We start from the raw sequence: 20,904 nt of genomic DNA on the forward strand, positions 1-20,904 counted from the left end.
TAAGGAGCTTGGGACAAAACTATAATCCAGCATTATTTGTATAAAGCAGGACTGTCTGACCTACAGCCCTTTTGGCTCGTGTTAAAGCACAACACACAGTACTTATAGCTTATAGCATCTTTTGGATTTGAACGGTGCTGGGAGTTGTACTACAACAAAACCTAAAAAGCTTCTGGTTGGAAAACTATTGTTCACCTTGACCTACAGTTCCCAACTTGCCCACTGCCTCACCCTGTTCTTCCATCACCAACCTTTCCTATCTAGCCCCACTCTCCCCACATTGTCCTTCTGATGCCATGTTGACGTACTGTCTCCAGCAGGACCGGACTGAGAATTAAAATAGGCCCTGGCATTTCAGGTACACAGAGGCCCAATCAGCCCACACAGAGGCCCAAACAGCCCCCACGAGCCCACTAAATACTGACTTTCTATGACACATTATAGCAGCCCCTCTGGCATTTGCGGGCCTGGTCTCCAGCTTGTCCTACTGTCTCCAGCTTGTCCTTCTGCTGCAGTCCTTCCCTATCTTGCCTAAATATACAAACTTGCTCCAATCTCCTTTCCATAGGCAGGACCATGGCAGCTGCTCCTAACTGGATCTGTAGTTACAGACTATTCCACCCAGATTGCAACTGATGGAATGGGATAAGAATAGACAAAAGGACACGGGTTTTGTGGGTATTGCAGTAAGGCTCTGTGTAATGGACAGATAAATTGGAAGAGAGATGCACAAGCACCTCCATATTTGTACATTGAGATTACAGAAAGCTGTATCTAAGCAGTGCATTGTGGGAAGTGGAGATGGGTCGATCTATTTATCTAAGAATGTACAGCTGCACAATACATTACCATTTATAACTAGGGGAGACATTCCCTTGAGACCCCCTTGCAGGTGGACGAGGGTAAGTGTATTGATTCCCAACATGCTCGCTGTCATAGCAGCCAACCAGTGGAGGATATGGAATGGTTGGTGTTTAACCCTCTATGAGTCCGACTGGATTCAGCTGAAGTCTTGGTGCTTTGCCATCATGAATCCCAACCCTTAAAGCCACACATACCATCTGTTGTTCCATTCATTTCGTATAGACGGCCGTAACCCCAGTGCCAGGCCTTCACCCTAATTATAGAGCAGCCTCACTTAGCTGGGTTTATTGTGTTCATTTAATGGGGCCCTTTGGGTTCACAGTGTGTAATAAACCTCTAATGTACATTTTTATTGCTTATGGACTAGTATAATACATTGTGCAGCATTAAAAACTGATATCCCATGTGTAAGTCCAATGTGATTGTAGTTTATACGTGTGTGTGTAGGAGATTATCTCCTGTATATTCCCTAGTTATTCAGCCCCTGACGGAAAAACAGAACTCTATATAATTTGGGAACGTGGCTCCTTCCACAGCCATAATTGTCCCAGGGAACAGCCAAAGCAAAATGTTAGCATCTCCCTGTGTTTGATGTGTTTGCTTTTCCCTTTAGATCACTGAGCTCCTCTGCCTGCCTTTATGAATGTTTAAAAATTGCTTTGTGGTCCCTAAAGCAACCTGACAAGTCTGACAGCTATTGATTCAGGCCCTGGAATTATATGTGACTTGGTGATTTAAAGGTTTCAACAACAAAAAATTGTCCCTTTTTAAAATGTATTTTATTTTAATTTGACTTGTTCACATTTGTTAGCCTTTTTTCAATTTATATTTTAATAGGATATACTGTATTTATGGGATATAGGAACATGATTTCAATATATATTTGTACTACTGCAGAATATTTTCCTTTTACTAGTACAATACTTGGTTCTTCCATGGTATTGCTTTTAGCCACCCCTAGTAACGTGCCCCTTGAAGCATGGCTTTCACACTGCCCCAAGGAAAAAACAGCATTGCAGTTGGCAACAACAGGACAGCATGGAAACAGTAGGGCACAATGGGAAACAGTAGGGCACAATGGAAACAGTAGGGCACGATGGGGAAACAGTAGGGCACGATGGCGGAAAACGTAGGGCACGATGGGGAAACCATAGGGTTCAATGGGGAAACAGTAGATGGGGACAGTAAGAAAACAAGGAGACAGTAAGTAAACAAGGAGACAGTAGGGCAATAAGACATCAGTAGAGTAAGGTGGAGACAAGAAATCAAGATGAGAACAATGGGGCAAGATGGAGACAATAGGACAAGCAATATTCAAACAAAAATAAAGTTTAGATACTGTATCAGTGTTGCCTAAACTGCAGCCCTTGCGTTGATGTTGGGAGTGCTGTAAATTGTATTCTAACAAAAGCTGGGATTATTTAGACAGTTGTACTTGATACAAATATCTAGTCTATTTTTCCCCTGCTTCACTGAAGATGGCCCTGCCTGGATGTCTATATCTTTACATATTCTAAGACAGTACTAAGCTGGTAAAAGCTTCTTGGCTTCAAAGCGAATCAATGCAATTCATATGCAGAAGGCACAGCTTGACAAGTGCTGCTATTTTTACTCCAGAAACGCAGAATCCGATGGAGAAACGAGCTTGCTCCCACTCTGTCTGCCGTCATCGAAACCCTCTGATCCGACTTGATCCCATACTCACTTTCTGAACTCCCACTTGACACTCCAATAATTGTATAATTCATAAGATTTCAGCCAGAATAAGCTTCTTTAATGGGACATTTCCAAGTGCCATAGATTCTCTCCGATGCCCATGTGATGGAAATTATGGGATAGAGACAAGTGCTGCTATTTTTACTCCAGAAACGCAGAATCTGATGGAGAAATGAGCTTGCGCCCACTCCGCCTGCCGTCATCGAAACCCTCTGATCCGAATTGATACCATACTCGCTTTCTCAACTCCCACTTGACACTCCAATAATTGTATCATTCATATGATTTCAGCCAGAATAAGCTTCTTTAATGGGACATTTCCAAGTGCCATTGATTCTCTCCGATGCCCATGTGATGAAAATTATGGTATAGAGAGATTTTTGTGACTATTCATTTGTTCCTTGTTCATATTTTATATTTTTGTAGTGGAGAAACATTGACAGCAACACGTCTCATGTGACACAATGAGGATAGGATATATATCTTGTATTTCTCCTGGTGCTTTCTTCTTCTTATTGTGTCTAAATTGGTTCTGTTGGACCATCGTTGGGTATGCTGGGCCATTATCTGAACAGTGGTCTTACACAAATGCAGCCTTAAGAGTTTAGTTCTGCATCATTGACTTCATTCTAGTTGGACAATGATTAAGAATTCTTGGTGCTTCTGCTCAGTCCTACCTCCCCACATTATCCAATGCAAGAGCTTGTGTGAGGGTTCAATGTGCCCAATCTGTTACAAAGAGGGTTGCCAAATAGGTACGAGTGGGTGGAGAATGTAGGGGCACACTACTAGGTCAGCACGTGGTTATAAGTGATATACCAGCACAGTTCAGGCTCCTTGTCCAGGGTCACAAGGCATTGCCTCTAGTGTCTGAGCCAGCTGGAGATCCAATCTGTAACCGAACCGAAATGGAACACTGGGAGGACATGAGGTACGTTTCTGAATAGTTGCTTATTGCCAGTATTGGACATACTCAAAGATTTGGCATTTGGCGCCATATATTGATGATTTTGCCCAGGCTTATTGGACAGTTATAGACAATTATCACTTGTTACTTTGTTCCTGGCCTCTTGTCCAAGATCACAAGGCATGGAGTCTAGTGCCTGACCCAGCTGGATGAGGGAACATGAGTTATATCCTGAATGGATGGTCAGTGCCAGTGTTTGGACATACATACTCTCAGATTTGGCATTTGGTGCCCATATTGACAACTTTGCCCAGGCTTATTGGACCATTACTGGACCATATAGATATATAGTTCCTGGCCTCCATATCTTCATCTAAACAAAACAAGCATAGTATCCACTGCTTTAACCCAATGGGAGTTAAATGGCTCCAGACTGCCTCTTTTGCCTTCCATCTCTTTCTCCTCTGAGACATTTAGTGCATCCAAGCGACAGATAAATAATTATGTACCGAGGCTGCAACAGCTCAGAAGACATTAGCCCCATGCGGACAGAGCTCAGGGAGTTGCCAGCTGGCTCTTCAGACAACCTTACTGTAAACATTTTAATGCTTCCATTGGTTACAGGTTCTTCTAGTACTTTAATTGGTTAGGTTAGTCTAACCATGTGTTGGTGTTACTTGTCCTTTAAGAGGAATATGTGGTAACGTTGGATTCTGGGTGCGGGTGAAAATGAGAGGCTACTGTTTCTCCTGGTTTGGTGCGCACTCAATTCATTACACACAGCCTTGTTCTCATGAGTAATAGGCTGTCTGTTCCAGGCGCACTCGTACAAGATGGGCAAGCCTAATTTCTCCGCCAGTAGTCACTCATGCGACACTGACTTGACAAGCCTTTCTGATGTTCAAGGACACAGAGCGTTCTTATCACTGGCGCGGTCGCCTAACAAATGCCTCACGGTACATTATCCGTCTGTCACACGCCGCCCAATTGCACCGAGGTGAACTCTTAATTAAGGATTTTAAGGTTGAAGATAGAGAGGCAGGAAGATGGAACGGTTGGATATGGTCAGAGCAGGTTTATTGCACCGTGCTACAAGATAATGTCTAATGCATTCTGCCTAGTTTCATGGTATAGAACTAGAGATGATCCTATATATTCCTACTCTATGGAACTATGATGCTCATGTATGACTTGCAGACACCGTGTCCCCAGCATCTCAACCTCCCTGCCTGAAGCGTCCCACTGGGCACCTACTCAGACTAAATATTCAGCCCTATACTACTGGCTGCTAGTCATGGGAACATTTTTTCACCAGTTTGGTGCAAAAAACCCATGCATAGGCTTTAATGTATAGAATTTTTGGCAAATCAAAACAGGTACAATTTGCCCCTTCACTATAATGGCTGCCATTGCTTTAGTGAGTAGTTAATATCATTGTAGCCTTAATAGTTTCTTGGATTCTGGGGTCAGTGACCCCAGCAACCAAAAAGCTATTGAGGCTACAATGTTACTGTTGTAACTTTTTATTACTTATGTTTCTTTCTCTATTAATCTTGAATCTTCCAGTCCCTAAGGCCGTGTGGTCTGAGCAGAGGGGGGGGGGGGTTGGTAAATGGGCTGATTGGGGGGTAGGATGTTGTGAGGGCCTACAGCCGGAAGTCTGAATTATCAGTTGGGGGGCACTCAACCAAGTATGTAGTCTTTCATGCCAATAGTACCTGGCCCGGGTACACCAAGGATGTCTGCCTGCCCATGTCGACTAATCTCCCCAAACTGCCTTCCCGCCGGCTAAAATGTAAATTGCACTTGTCGCAATTCGGTTTCCGAAGTCTCCTGAACTTCATGTGACTTTCGGAAAATGAATCGCGCCGAGTGCCATCCGCCGACGTTTTACATTTTAGCTGGCGGGAAGGCAGTTCAGGGAGATTAGTCGCCTTGAAGATGAGGAGATTTGTCGCCGGGCGACTAATCTCCCTGAATCTGCCCTGAGTGTACCCTGACCCATAGTATGTTATACCATAGTATGTTATACTATGGTTAATTCTAAGCAACTTTTCAATTAGTGTTCATGTTTTCTTTCTTTTTTCTTTTTTTTATAGTTTTTAAATTTTTTGCTTTCTTCTTCTGACTCTTTCCAGCTTTCAAATGCTCTGTAAGGCAACAAATGTATTGTTATTGCTGCTTTTTATTGCTCATCTTTCAACTCAGGCCTCTCCTATTCATATTCCAGTCTCTTATTCAAATTAATGCATGGTTGCTAGGGGAATTTGGACCCTAGCAACCAGATGGCTGGAATTGCAAACTGGAGGGCTGCTGAATAAAAAGTTAAATAATATGAAAAAAAAAAATAATAAAAAATGAAGACCAACTGCAAATTGTCTCAGAACAAAAAGAGAACAATCCCTTTAAGGATTTCCCCTTTAGATAATGTTTATGGTTTAAGCTGGCCATAGACGCAAAGATCCGATCGTATGAATCCTTGATTCTTACGATTTTCAGACCGCGTGTGGAGAGTCCAAGCATTTTTCGTCCCATGGAGATGGGTGGTTTGGACGATCGGCCAGGTTAAAAGTTTTCTGTCGGCTGCCGATAATATCTCTGCATGTATTGCCGATCTGAGGATTTTCAGTGGGAGACTGTCACCAGCTTTGTCAGACATAACTATCGTACGATTGCTGTTAGGGGCAGAACATTGGCTGTTCTGTTCTTTTACTACTTTATTTAAACTAAGGTTAGTGCGAGGTTTAGAAGATGGGGAAGTCCGATCATTCGGATTCGAACGATCGAATCTTTGTGTCTATGGCCAGCTTAAGTTCCATTGGGCTGGCTTGTTCACCCGGAATTGCTCCTGCCATTCAGTAGATTCGGCTTTATGAGCAGCCTGTGCCAGATCATCACTCTCATAGAACCTCTCCGAATGCCTCTTCTTCTCCCTGGGTTTATATAAGAGCTGAGATTGTCTGCTGATGGTGGAGCTGCAGCTTACAGTGTAATATTTAGTTCTGCGCTTGGCTAATGGCAAATTTATGGAGCATTCCCAAGGAATCAGCGAAATTAAAGCATCAAAAAAAAAAAAAGCATGTTATAAAAATCAGCTGAATCCTATCACCGTTGGAATGAAATGAGGAACCTCGTTGCCGTGCCTCCCTCGCTCGCCGCTTTCTGCAGATGCTAAAAAAAAAAGTGGATAATGGAGTATTTGCAGCCCGATAATTGCATTTTAAGTCAGAGCTTTAAAGGATAAGGTTTAAAAATGATGTTCCACATGCACTAGTCTGCTGTATATATGCCAGGGGTACAGGAGCCCTCTGCCAGAGAAGATCCATGTCTACTTAGTCTTATACATGGGCTCATTGGGGCTTCTTTACTGAAAATGGGTGCAGCAGCAACAAAGCCAAGCAGTCCAGATCCAATCGAGCTCGGATTTATGGCAAAATTTTAGGGACGAAACCCCCTCAGCCACATCCTAAGGAGCACTGGGGACATACATCAGGTGCATCCAGCCCTGGATCCATTGAGCATGTGCAATGCCGCTGACACCAATTAAAAGGCATGCCCAGTAAGCAGCCCAGAGCATGTGCAGTGCAACCTACACTAGGAAAGATAACCGAAGGCAGATGTGGTGGTATAGGGGCACACTGATAAGGCACAGAGACTTTCACTGTATAGAGCGGCTATACCCCCAGTTTTTTTTTTCACGTAATCCCAGTGCTAAAGGTACATAATTTTTAGTCTAGTCCTCTGCTGAGGGTTAGTTGCCTCTAACCACAAACCTTTTCCTTATGGGGTCAATTTAGGAGAAACAATTTCAGGTAACTATTTGTGTGTGTCCTCCAGATGTAACTCTCTGGCCCTAAGGGTACGGGGGGGGGGGCAGGCTAAGACTTTCATGTGACCCATGAGTCAGAGAAAATTGCACCATTTAGTCATTGTGACTGTTGCTGCAGTTTACAGTTGCCAGGGGGCACGCACAGTTTGTTATCAGAGACCGCCCCTTGGGTCAGGTTAAGCACCTCTGACCCAAAACTGTCATTTAGTTGCAATTCAGTTGGCAGTTATAGAAACCATGTTCATATTTACAAGATGTGCAGCTATAGTATTATGCTGTACTGGGAAACAATATGGCAGCTCCATGTGTAGACATACAAATATACACTGGGTTATAGATGGAGTAGATGGAACCGTGTATAAGGGGGGGGGTATACTGTACAAGTGCAGAACAGTTTCGGGCAGTTGAGCAATTGGATATGTGGGGGGGGTAATACTGTAGGAATATTGTAGCGATGCAGACGATGTACTAATCTAAGCGCATGATCTGAAATCTTTGCAACTGAGTGACCTGACTCCAGCACCGCAGACAGGAATGTGTCTGGCAGACATAGAATAAATACATAGAAGGGTGGGGGGCACAAGGTTCCAGGCTAATGTTGGCCTGTTCCATGTTCAGGAAGCAGAAGGTTTAAGTGGAGGTGGCCGACTCTAATGGCCACACTGCAGGGAGAAAGAGGTGACTGGTACATAGAGCAGCCTTCCAGCAGGGGTGGTAGGTATTCACTGTCTCTTTCTCTGTCTATCTCTGTATAATTCCGTCTGTCTGTATCTATATCTGTTTGCCTGCGCATGGGTAGCTGGAGGATAGCGAAATAGATACATGCATTTAAATAGGGGACAGATGATGGACAGACTGAGGGAAAAAGATATTGGACTCAATAGAGGCTGAAGAGAAAATTGGTGCAGCTAAACAGTAGATAAAGGGAGGCTAGATAGATTGACAGACAGACTGACAGGGATAGATAGATAGAGGATATATGGATGGATTTATAGAGATGATAATATATAACATTGTATAATGTGCCGTGTTTCACAGCTACTATTGTATCACAGCTCATATATATATATATATATATATATATATATATATATATATATATATATATATATTGCCCTCAAACGACTATTGTCTATTTAGGGAAATAAGTGGAAAATATCTGCTGTTCTATGCGCCTGTGGGAACCAATGAATGTCCTGCAGTTTATTGGCTGCTCAGCTGGCGCGCTGGTTACAAATTCATGATATTGGCTGTATAAAGCTGCAAATATACTCAAAATTAGAAGAATAAGCATAGTCAATGTACATAGCAAATGTACTCAGAAGAACAGCAGGGTCATGCGCAGGTTCCAGGCAAGGGTGTAACTACAGATGAAGCAGACCCTGCGGCTGCAGGGGGCCCCATGAGGCCCTAATTAATGAGTAATTTTAATATATATTGGTAAAACAGGACAACCTCTGGAGAGTTTGTAAGCCCCTCAAATGATTTTTCTGTGGGGCCCAGTAACATCTAGTTATGCCATTGGTTGCAGCCATGGGTCCAGTAACAGCCAATAAAGGTGTGTGACGCTGTTATGATACCCAGAGATGCAATAAACATTTCCAGGAATTTGCACCTCCCCCCTTTTTCTAAAATAGTTGCGGCCCATGCGAGTACCCCGGCTGCCTCCCCATAGTTCCATCTGCTTCTGTCCATGTTGGGCTTTTCCTATATACCAATGAGGCAGAATGATTTATCCTTTCCCCTCTATGTCCTTCAGGCTCTCCTCATTGCAGGATAAAGTACAAGGATGGGGGGGGGTCACTTACACTTGACCCCCTGCAGGTGCTTCCTGTCGGCTCCACAACACAAAGGCCCAAAAGCCCCTGCTCAGCCCACTCCTGTGACCCAGCCATTCATTTTCTGTTGCTTTGCAGCTTTTCCTTCTTTCTCCGCCCCCCCCAAAGATTCCCAAGGCTTCTTCAAAGTCAAATATTCTCACAGCTGGATCAACAACTCCCCGCACCGAGCTGGAACTTCATACGCTCACAGCCTCCAGTGCTGGACTGCAAGCCTGGCAGATGGTCGTGTTTGTAAAGGAAATGACTTGTGACGTGGTTATCTCTGCAGCATGCATGGGGTTAAGGCACATTCTTGGTCTCACACCCCCTTCTTCTTTTAGATTGTAAGCTCTTTTGAGCTGGGCAGTACATTTATAATCAGGGTTGCCATCAGTCATTACTACTAAGATAAAAGGGCCCCAATTATTTGCTCACTGATTACCTGGGGTCAGACCTACACTCTATAGCCCTATCCCACTGACGTTGCATAATTCCCAACTTGCCCAGATCCGCAAAGCAAACACCACATTCCAGGAGTCTGAGCAAGTCCATGCGCCGCTGCCTGTGTTGGCTGCCACAGCCCTTTAAACAAAGCACCTTGCCTCTGTGTGTTTCAGTGGGACACCAGGGCTGTGTAGGGGCTCAGCCAACTGCTCCACCAGTGAGTGTGTGGAAGGGGACATCATGTATTGTTTGTGCATGTAACAGCATTCCCCCAGCAAAGCCCATACAGTTATATGGGGGAGGGGGCAGAACAGTATTGTCATTTAGTCTATGGGGTGCCGTTTGTCCCAAATACATTCTGTATACAAAACTATCCCTAATACACAGAATTCATGTATAATTCATGTCTCTCATCTTATATTTCTGTCACAAATATCTATTTTGTCATTCCAATCTAGCTTGGCATGCATTAGTTAGTGACACTATTATATATTATGTCCAAGTTTTTTTACATAATTCATTCTGTAAGTAACTTTGCACATAAGTGTGTCAGTTACATGGAGGTTATACATTTGTGAGACAGATTGCTTGTTAAAATGTACAGAATGGAGTTCGTAATATAATGACAACCTTTTGTGCAGTAACCAGATTTTGATCTCATTCTTTAATAGAAAAAAGTCTTTTGTGTATATGTGTGGTCACAAATACTTATATAACATGAGAGACATTCATTCTGTGTATTAGGAATAGTTTTGTATACAGAATGTATTTGGGACAAACGGCACCCCTTATTAGTCTGGGGGCTATGAGCACACACAGACTTATGGGAGCTTTCATTATGCCCCTCTGGTTTCAAAAACCTCTCTGTAAGCAAGTCTGTGGCCAGGGTATCCTATTGCCTATTGCAAGGCTAGACCAACCCCCAAGCAGGCAAATCAATCAGACACTCTTAAACCCACATAATAGCCTGTAATTGGTTAAGCCCATGCACATATGTCGGTGTTCTTGGGAACTGGAGGGCCAAGGCCGGGTCTGCAGGTTTCTCTATGTACCCGTAGCAGATTTACATAGTTGACCAATTGCAAAGCAGTTGTCATTTCATTGACTCCATTCTGCACTCAGGAGCCCCTAGGGGCACGTTTGGGTGTAAAACCTTGAAACCTCAGCGCAGGAATCATGTAAGTACATTCATCTCTCTCGTGCAACATAATCTCACACAGACCTTTCATCCATCCACTTCAAAGCCACAACCCCTCCAGAACCCCGGCCCCTGAATCTAGTGCCATTATTTCTGCCAAATATCGGAAGTACCTCTGCCTCTCCAAACGCTTTATATCCTATTAATCGTACTGAGATCCTCCTTGTGTATCACCCCCCAATCTCACGTTTCTGTAACAATTGAGACTCATTCTCTTCTTGGGTTTCCTGGAAGTTCCTGGGCTTCTCGAAAGGATGATCCCATGGAACTACGTTGGCCGAAGGGGGGGAGGGGGTTACGGCTGCACCGCTCAGATTTTTAGCCCTTGGGAAATGCACAGTTGAACAGATTGATCCAATATTATTTATTGCCCGTATCTCCTCTGCAGATCACATGCAGGCGCCTCTTAAAGTTGGAACTGATTTCTAATGTAGAGCATTTGGACCTTACAAATCACTGGGGTTATTTCAGCATCCCAAATAATCCAGCAGTGTTTTTGGGGGGGACCTGTGGGGGGGGGGTGTTACTACTGTTTCCAGCACCATGTAATGGGTTCTGCTTTGAACCAGAACCTACACAGCAATAGAATCTCATTGTAGTCTATGGGAAGGATGTCTGTTTGACCTGGTTGGTCACTCCCCTTGGGAGATTGGTCTATTCATATCTATTTATTCGTCCGTCATTTCCATTCATTTATAGTGAAAGGAGCATACAGCCTGTTGTATATGTTCTCTCTATACAGATGAGTGGGAGCTGCCATACTGCACATATACAGAACAGAAGGACACTTTGAGGAACTCCGAGAGCTGCAGTTGTGGTTAAGTACAAAACCCAGGGGTGGTGGACAAGCATTATTGCCATTTGGGAAACTTAGCTCCTAGTTAGGTCAGCGCAGATTTAAGGATGGTTGTGACAATTCTAGAGAAAAGCAATTTCTCCCAGGTCTGGGGGGGGGGCAGCACTCGTTGATGAGAAAACCCCCACTTTCCTTTCACTGCTGCCAGGGCTATAAATTCTCAAGGGAGGAACCTACCAAGGTGAGAGACACATTACTCCTGTTTTATTTGTCTGCCCAGAGCATTAACCACTAAACCACCACAAGGTAAAACTAGGATAACTCTTTCATTGCCAGGATCTTTTCAATCTTCCCTCACATTGGAATGGAATGTCCTACTGGCCCATAGTTAACTACAGCTCCCACAATGCTCAGCCAGCAGTAGAATAGAACAGCATTGGTTTCCTTATGGAAAGAGAAATCAAAGGAATAGACAGTATTGTTTCTGGTTAGGAGAGATTTGTCTAAAAGGGAGTCTGGGGACCCTTAGTCGGGCCACACTCTCTCTCATTACAAGGGTATGGTCCCAGGAGGCCAACTCTTTATTGAACCACCAGGGCCAGTAGAAGGAAACGTGAGGCCTCGAAGGAGGGTTCTCTGGACTGCAGAAAAGTGGGGGCTTTTGACTTTATCGATTCTTCAGTTTCTGATGCACACACACAATGTTAACAAGTTTAAAGAGGAAATGCACCCTGCTGCTTTTTCTACCGAGAGAATCAGGAATATGCGATCCCCCCAGCCGAGTCTCCACTAGTGCCTCATTTAGATGCAAGACACACGCTATTGAATGGTGAATGGCGTCCCCTGGAATTGCTTTTATATAAATGTTTTATAAAAAGCGGATCCAGCTAATTAAACCGTTTGCAAGGCTTCTTTTTGTGGCGGCCTCCGGTGTGCCACCGTTGGACAGAACCTGCCTCAGTCTTAGTCACAATAGCCACGGAAGCTTCTAACTAGGCTGGAGATCTCTGTTCAGATGAATCCACAGTCTTTCAATTCAACTAAATATCAAACTGAATTCCAGCCTTAATTTGCCTTTTCAGCTTTACCTGGAAATATATGAAACAAATATAATTGGTGCTGTAACAGCCAACAGCTGGTTGCTAGGGGTTCTAGTGCTAGTGTATACCTACACCAGCCCACCTATACAATAATAAGTCTGCACCCACTCGCTCTCATGATTGACTTATGGTTAGGTGAGTACCTACGGACACCTTAGACCCAACACAACCCAAGATGTGGCAGAAGTCTAAGGAAAGACAACAGCTGATTGGTTCCTAGGGGTTCTAATGCTATTGTAGACCTCCCACCTACACAATAATGGGAAGCCACAATACCCTCTGCTCATACACTTTATGTTTGATTTATGTATTGACCAAACTTCACATTTAAAGGACCATAAGGTTCATTGGAGGCTCCTTATGGTTGGCGAGTCAGGAGACAGCAGACACAAAGACAAGTCTCCATTGGGAACTGACTTTTTCACAAGGCGTCTGGTTATAGTTTTTTAAATAAGCGACCGAGCGAGTCCATTATTCTCATTAAACATTTATACCCCCTGTACGTCTGGCACAGGAGGAGAAGCCGGGTGACGAGGGAACATCAGACATGGACATTTCACATTTTACACATCTCTAAAGACCATGGGGTTTGTGTGACCTTCTTACACTACAGACACATTAAAAATTGGAAGGCTGGAATTAGGCTTCCTTCAGTGGCAGAAACTTCTTATGGTTGTGGGTAATAGGGACACTGGGCCAGATTTATTCAAGGAGAAAAGGACAACCGTGTCCTACAGCTCCTTATTTTGGGGCCTACTATAATTAGGTTTATGTCCTGCTAGGCTATAAAGCAAGTAGATTATTATTGTTATTTATTTATTTAGCACCAACATATTCCCCAAGCCCATTTCAGATATTATAGATCATTCCCATCAGTCCCTGCCCCAATGGAGCTTACAATCTAAGGTCCCCATCACAGTCTCACACACACTAGGGGCAGTATTATCAGGAGCCTGAAAGATAGGATGAGAACAGTGCAGATAGTGGCCTGGCTATAATTGAACCTAGAACCCAGTTTAGCAATTCTGCCAGTACTGGAATCTCTAAATCTGCTCTTAGGTCCAGGCCAGTTCCTGAAACGTTTTTCTCAAACCCATTCATGACAAAGGGTGAAGGAGTCAATTTTGAAGGCACAAATGACCCGCTGCCCAAGAGTAGTTTTGAAAATAACATTTTATGGCTTATCTGAGTGCTCTGACTCTGTAAAATGCATGAGGGAGCAGGGCGATAGGCTGCAGAGCCTGACCAATCAGATTGTGCTGCTGTACATATCCCGACGACTAGAGCTAATTAAATTACACCGAACTTCACCAGTCGTTCCAGACATTAAAGGGCGACGAAGCAAAGCATGAATGGGGGCCACGAACTGTATAATTTGCTTACTAACCCAGCGAGCTGCAGCCAAACCCAACAACACATTCATATCTATTACTGTAGGCCTTGGAACTTACTCATGTAGTTCAGATTCTTGTGCCCTTTATATAGCAAAAAATATACTGTGCTTATATGAAAGCATTACTGCTGTGCTCTGAATGGTGACCCGGAGAGCTTTGGTGGAGAATGCGGCAGCTTAGAGCCGTGTCCCTACTGGAAAAATAACATCTTTAAAGTGTCCTTTTTGCCCAGTAACCAGCACAGCACCCCAGTCTGAATACTAATATACTCCATGTACATTTGATTATTCCTTCTCTTCCATGAGCCATCACTCTCCCCTGTGATAGATGCATCTGCAAAGCCTTCGTGTTTGGTAAATTATATTATAAATGCAGATTCCTCTTTTCTATTTTAACTATTAATGTGTCTGCTCTGGTAGCTGAAATTTTTATTTGTGTGACTTTCCCCGGAGATTTGCGCAGCAATAATAAAGGTTAATGAGTCGTTGAGAGATTGAGCTGGAATACTACGAGGCAGAATATATGGCACTTTAGGGGACACTTTTGCTTATATTTTCGGCCTGTGACATTTTCTCGCTTTCTTTTTTGGGATGATTTGCTGCAGAATGGTTACAGATCTTATTTTAATGCCAGTCTGCAGATTAGCCCCCTTATTATAATTTATATTGTTGTATAACTGCCTCTACTCTTCTGGGAATATTTCCCTAGATGTTGGAACATTGTTGCTGGGAGTTGCTTCCATTCAGCCACAAGAGCATTAGTGAGGTTGGGCACTGAGGTTGGGGATCAGGCTCACATTTGGGGTTCCAATTCATCCCACAAGGGTTCAGTTGGGGTCAGGTGGTCTCTGTTCATTGGGGCATTATTTAGGGCCTTTCCTAAACTGTTCCACAAAGTAGGAAGCACAGAATTGTTAAGAATGACATTGTATGACATGGCTGCTTGTACCAGTGGCTCCCTCCCAGTGCAGATGCCCTACACTGGAGGAGGGCAATTTTTTTTTGCGGGGCCACAAAGGCCCATGCGGCAAAATGGTAGGGGCAGCATGCCGCCCAGCCGCATCGTAATTGTGACCACACAGTTTCCGTGTGCTATGGCGCATGCGGGGGGGGGGGTTGTCTGCAAGTACGGAGGGTGCTAGACTAGGACCTTTACACCTCAGGTGCCTCTGACGAGAGATCCGGCCCTGATCGTGCCCAACAGGTCCCCCTTAAGGTTTCAGTGGAGTTAGGGGCCCCAAGCATGGAAACAACCCCAGCCCATTATTCCGCCTCCATCAAATGTTACCATTGGCCAGACTTGAGACTCCCAGAAGTGAAATGCCATCAACCCCTCCAAAGGACATACATCCAATAGTGGTGTTTTTACCCCACTCCAGCTGATGCTTGGTATTGCACATGATGATGTGAGACTTGTTTTTCTCTCATGCCCCATATAAATCCCACTCTACATACAGATCTGACTGCTTGCAGAGACTCACAGATAAGAAGTCTTTATTATGTTAAAATTGGAACTGTGCGCCCCTGACATAAAGCACTGGTAGAGATTATTCTGTTGGGTGAATGCATCCCGGTTACAATCTTCGCTGCACAGATAACTTTTAAAATCCTATACTGGAGCGATGTATTCGAGGCAGAATCAATGCATCTCATTGACGGAGCTTCCCAACAAAGCCCAGAGATTCAGAGTAGGGACATACAGGAAATTCAGCCTTTTATAGAGGGCACCACTTTGCCAGCAGAGGGTTTATTAACGAAAGTGCCGACTTGTATTCTTATCGATAGGTACATTCATAAATATATAGATAAAATAGGGTATGAATAGCAAATATGAATGAATAATAATTATATTTAGCTGTAGTTATTGTAAGGTATGGGTAGAAATAGAAAATATATAGACCTGTCAATAGGTACATGCAAATAGAACCAGACCAATGAGTAGTGTGTCACAGGTATGAACAGAGAGAAATATGTAGATACAGCAAGAAACATATACAAATAGGTGGAGTTTTTGGTCTTGTTATTGTGATATCATGAATTCTGGGTAAAATATACTTTTCTCCATGATGTAATGAATTCTGGAGATGGCATTGAGAGAAATCATGGAGACAAGGTCCGAATTCTGGGTGAAATAGACTGGTCTTGTCTCTATGGTGTAATGAATTCTGGATGGGATAGACAGGTCTCATTCTTATGATATAGAGAGATAAGATATCATGGAGACAAGTCCAGTCTATGAAGAATTCTAGGTGAGAAACTGATCTTGTCTCCATGAAATAATGAATTCTGAGTAAGGGACTGGACTTGTCTGCATGATATAATCTTGGGACACGTCTCCGTTGGGGTTGCCTTTACAGGTTGATTATTTTAATTTGCTGCAAATTGTCAGTTGGTAAAGCCAAGCAAACACTGTACAATTGTCTACATAGCAGGCTATGTTTTCCCTTTTTAAGTATGAACTGCAGACGATGGCTCCAAGGAGGTGGAGCCGTAATAAGTCAATAATGAGCTCATAAACGTAGCCCATAATATCAAATTGCATTAATATACTTGGGACAACATAAGTCCATCTGTAATGTTCAGATTGGAGAGCAAGACATTACTTTTGGAAGAGAAACAGGATCTAAGTTGGGTTCTTGACGATCCGTCGTGGTTGATAGTAGAGTTGACACATTGCAGCCACTGACGACAGGATGTTTTGTGCTTACTTTATTTTTCTGACATGGCTCCCTGATGAGGATCAAAAGAATGTATTAGACATTACATAATATCACCTCAATTATGACTGGGCTCGTGTCCCTTGTTTGTATTAACTTGTTATTTTTAGTTCTTTCATAAATTAGTGGAAAGAGGCTATAATTATCTTTCCTGAGGTGCTTGATGTGATGAGGTGTTGCCGGCTGGAAGCTTTGCAGTGGTTTAATGCAATGGTTACGAGGGAGGGAAGAAGCATGATTTTTACGCTGTTTTTTTTTTTTATATTTCCGCAGGTCCCATCTAATGCCGAGATTGAAAGAATCGCGGTCTCACGAGTCGTTACTGAGCCCCAGCAGTGCCGCCGACGCTCTTGATCTCAGCATGGAGGAGGAAGTTGTCATCAAACCTGTCCACAGCAGCATCCTCGGCCAAGACTTCTGCTTTGAGGTAAGATGGAGTTTGGGTTGAAACAAAAGAAAACTATCCATCGAATCACCAGTAGATCATTCCACAATATTGTGGTGAGGAACCTTTGTCATTGCTTTGAGTGAAAATTTGGTTCCTCAAGTCTGAACTGATGGCTTTTTTTAGGGTCTCATCTCATTAAATGGGTTTCCAAAGGCTGCATCAGATGTGGTCACATAGTTCCATCAGGCATGGACTGTATCAGTAACCCAGTATGGGTTCCCAACCCAAAGGGCAGATATCTGATTTGATAAGGTAGGTGATGGCTTGGGGTCCATGCAGAAAGCCAAATCAAATGTGGCTAAAGATTTTTAACAGTGGATTTTTAACAGCCTTCCTATTGGCCTCTTGGCACCTGGCAACTGGTGCTATATAGTTGTCAAGGTCACTAACCTCAGATACCAAAAAGTAAATTGTGATGCATCAGTGTTTCATTTCTAATTTGTATATCTTTTCTTTATGTTCAGACCCTCTCCTATTTATCTTACATTGTGGCTTTCATCCTGGTTGCTATGGTAATTAATCTCTAACAACCAGTTAGTAGATAGTATTTTACTAACTTTAACCTCTGATCACTATATTAATACTCTGCACTATATGATATTTTAATTAATAGGTTGTCTTCCTCTAGCAGCTTATCCAGAACGAGCAGCTCCATCTCACCACAACCCCACCAGCATTATAGCTTCTTCGGGCCACATCATCATTTGTCTGCCTGGCACAATAAAATTAAAACTGAAGATTCAAGTAATTCGATGCCTCTCTCCCTGCCATGCAAACCTGGCATGCTGTGTATCAGTTGATGGCAGACCAATCTGCCTAGAAAGTGTGCCTGGGAGATTAGCATGGCAAGCTTCCAACACCAGCCAACAGCTACATCTGCGGGCTAGCAAGGTTCAAACAGCGTCATGCATGGCTTCACTAGATGGATTTGCTATGGAAATTTAGGGATAGTGTCAGGAAAAGTAATACAGACACATGAATGATGCCAAGCTAAATCATCAGGCGCCCCTCCTGCATTGCTGAACTGTTCATTGAGTTCAACTTGTTGTGTGCCAGTTGCCTGTACATGGGGCGCCCTTATTGGCCTTATATTAAGAATGCCACTCCCTAAATATCATATATATGTTGTTTGACTTCTCCCATGACCTTTTGGAGCACTTTGTGTCTTTGAAGTTAGATTTGCTTAACTGAACGTCAGACATTGATCCTTTGTTGATGTGAACTAGCAGGGACATATCACCCACATGCCAAAAACATTAACTTTCCATGCTTACAGGCTATTCTTGTCTACAGCAAGAGTAACAGTAATTGGTGGTAATTGCACTGACTTTGAGTAATTAGCAAGGGCTTTCAGAGTAAAGTGTCCTTGACGTCAATGGTTCTCAGAGGGACTAGGGAGTTTTTAATGGTACAGTCTGAGTTTTGAGACGTTACAGCCACTTATAAATCTGTATAGAAGGTATATGCATTGTGTTGCTTGTTGCAAGGTTCTGTAGCTAACTGCCCTCGTCTCTCACAGGTAAATGCCTCATCGGGGAGCAAATGTTTTTCTTGCCGTTCTGCAGCCGAGAGAGATAAATGGATGGAGAACCTACGGCGTGCTGTGCACCCTAATAAGGTACAGGATGGCAGTCCTCTGACTCTAGAGTGTCCCTTCACCCCTTATAGCGTGATATAGAACTTAATATTTTGATTTCATCTATTTCCTGAAAAAGGCATATGATGGAAATAAGGCTAATAATTTTCCCCAGCTTGGACCCACCATAAGATCCTATGGTACATTAGAAGTCCCATCCCGCCCTGAGTGGCTTCATTCTCCCTTACTAAATGTCTTGGAGTTGCATGAAAATGTTACTTATGTTATACCATTATACTAATCAAATAAGCCAGTGTTTTTATTGGTCGTTACTTGCCCTGTTCAAAGTTTTTGGCCAATCAAGATAAAATATTTCTTTGTCTTTATGCCCCCTGCAGGACAACAGCAGGAGAGTAGAGAATATGCTAAAACTCTGGATTATTGAAGCAAAGGACCTTCCAGCCAAAAAGAAATACCTGTGTGAACTCTACCTAGATGATGTACTTTATGCACGAACTACCTGCAAACTAAAAACTGATAACGTGTTTTGGGGGGAGCACTTTGAATTTAATAACCTTCCCACGCTGAAAAGCATCACTGTCCACTTGTATAAAGAGACGGACAAGAAGAAAAAGAAAGACAAAAACAATTACGTGGGGCTGGTCAATATCCCTATTGGGGCGGTGACTGGCAGGCAGTTTGTGGAGAAATGGTACCCTATAGTCACTCCCAACCCGAGTAAAGGCAAGACCTCCGGCCCCATGATCCGCATTAAAACACGCTACCAGAGTATCAGTATCCTCCCCATGGAGATGTATAAGGAGTTTGCAGAGTATATCACCAATAATTACATGGTCCTCTGCTCAACACTGGAAGGGATCCTTAGCGTAAAGAATAAGGAGGAGATGGCATCTGCTCTGGTCCATATACTGCAAAGCACTGGAAAAGCCAAGGTATGTACTCCAATGTCTATCAACGTTCACAAGAGTTGTCTCTGATGTTGAGGCTAGAGTTGACCTTGATAGGACTGCCATTAGTCATCATTGGTAGACAACTAAAGGTGAACTTTATAGTACTGCCATTAGAGTCATAATTGGTAGTACAACTAGAGTTGACTTTGATAGTACTACCATTAGTCATCATTGGTAGTACAACTAGAGTTGACCTTTACAGTACTGCCATTAGAGTCATAATTGATAGTACAACTAGAGTTGACGTTGATAGTACAGATTTTTTAGTCATTGTTGGTAGTACAGCTCTATCATGGTCTTTAGAGACAACCATAATAGTATGGCATAAGCAATTCTGAATTTGTGATGGATGGTTTTAGAACTATATGTAGACCTTTAGGTGTTCTGGTTGCTTAAATGCTTGAGAGACATGTTTGAGGCCATACCATGGTATAAAAGTGTAAGAGGCAATCAGTAGGTGGGGTTATGACGAGTAACTGTGTTAGGCCAAGCCGATGCTAATGATGGAACATAAATACAAGCTGTATGCAAACAGCCATGCTTTAATCACACGCTTCCCCAACTCCTACCAATCTCTCCCACACCCCTGTTTTGACAGAGATTCTTGGCAAGGCTTGTGTTGTAATCGCTTGCGGATTCTATCGCTCACGTATGCTGGGAGCTGCCAGGCCCCCATGAGTGCTCGTTTGCTTTGCTCAGCTGCCAAGTTTTATTCCGCTAGAAAAAGTAACATATTTTAGCCATCTAATTAATTCCTGGAAAAGGGGCCCCACGAGCTGCTAGTGTCGTGGTCTCTAACCTATTGGACATAGGACAGTTAATGAGCTTCAGCCACTGCTATCCCTGCTGTGTAATGTAAGGGCACTGGCGCATTCATGCAATGCAATACATTATGTACAGCATAGCGGAAAAGTCCGATAAAGCTTATTCTTCCATGGCATCCTTTTCTCTTTGTGGTATATTGGAAAGTTATTATTTCCCAGTATAAGCAACATTAGGGGACTGTTCCTGCTGAATTGTGTTTAGTACAGGGGGATACTTATGCTGCCCTAGAACATTTCCTCTCTGTATATTTGTATTTATACATATGGGAGGAGGGAGGTGACATATTGTTTCCCTTAGACA

General features: G+C 43.3%; 1 protein-coding gene across 7 annotated transcripts in view; it reads left to right on the forward strand.

The window, feature by feature from the left end:
• The window catches only part of LOC108699920 (disabled homolog 2-interacting protein), a 254,554-nt gene that overhangs the window by 199,940 nt on the left and 33,710 nt on the right, over positions 1 to 20,904 (forward strand). For 6 of the 7 annotated variants that reach the window (XM_041575181.1, XM_041575183.1, XM_041575182.1 and 3 more), the window contains 3 exons: positions 17,058 to 17,211; positions 18,752 to 18,850; positions 19,207 to 19,761. In XM_041575181.1, the coding sequence (XP_041431115.1) occupies positions 17,058 to 17,211; positions 18,752 to 18,850; positions 19,207 to 19,761 (808 nt within the window). Of the gene's footprint in view, positions 1 to 11,520; positions 11,596 to 17,057; positions 17,212 to 18,751; positions 18,851 to 19,206; positions 19,762 to 20,904 lie in introns of all 7 variants that reach the window. The other variant, XM_041575187.1, reaches the window with a different exon arrangement.

The sequence above is a fragment of the Xenopus laevis genome, chromosome 8S (genome assembly GCF_017654675.1).
Source record: "Xenopus laevis strain J_2021 chromosome 8S, Xenopus_laevis_v10.1, whole genome shotgun sequence".
NCBI classification, from domain to species: domain Eukaryota; kingdom Metazoa; phylum Chordata; class Amphibia; order Anura; family Pipidae; genus Xenopus; species Xenopus laevis.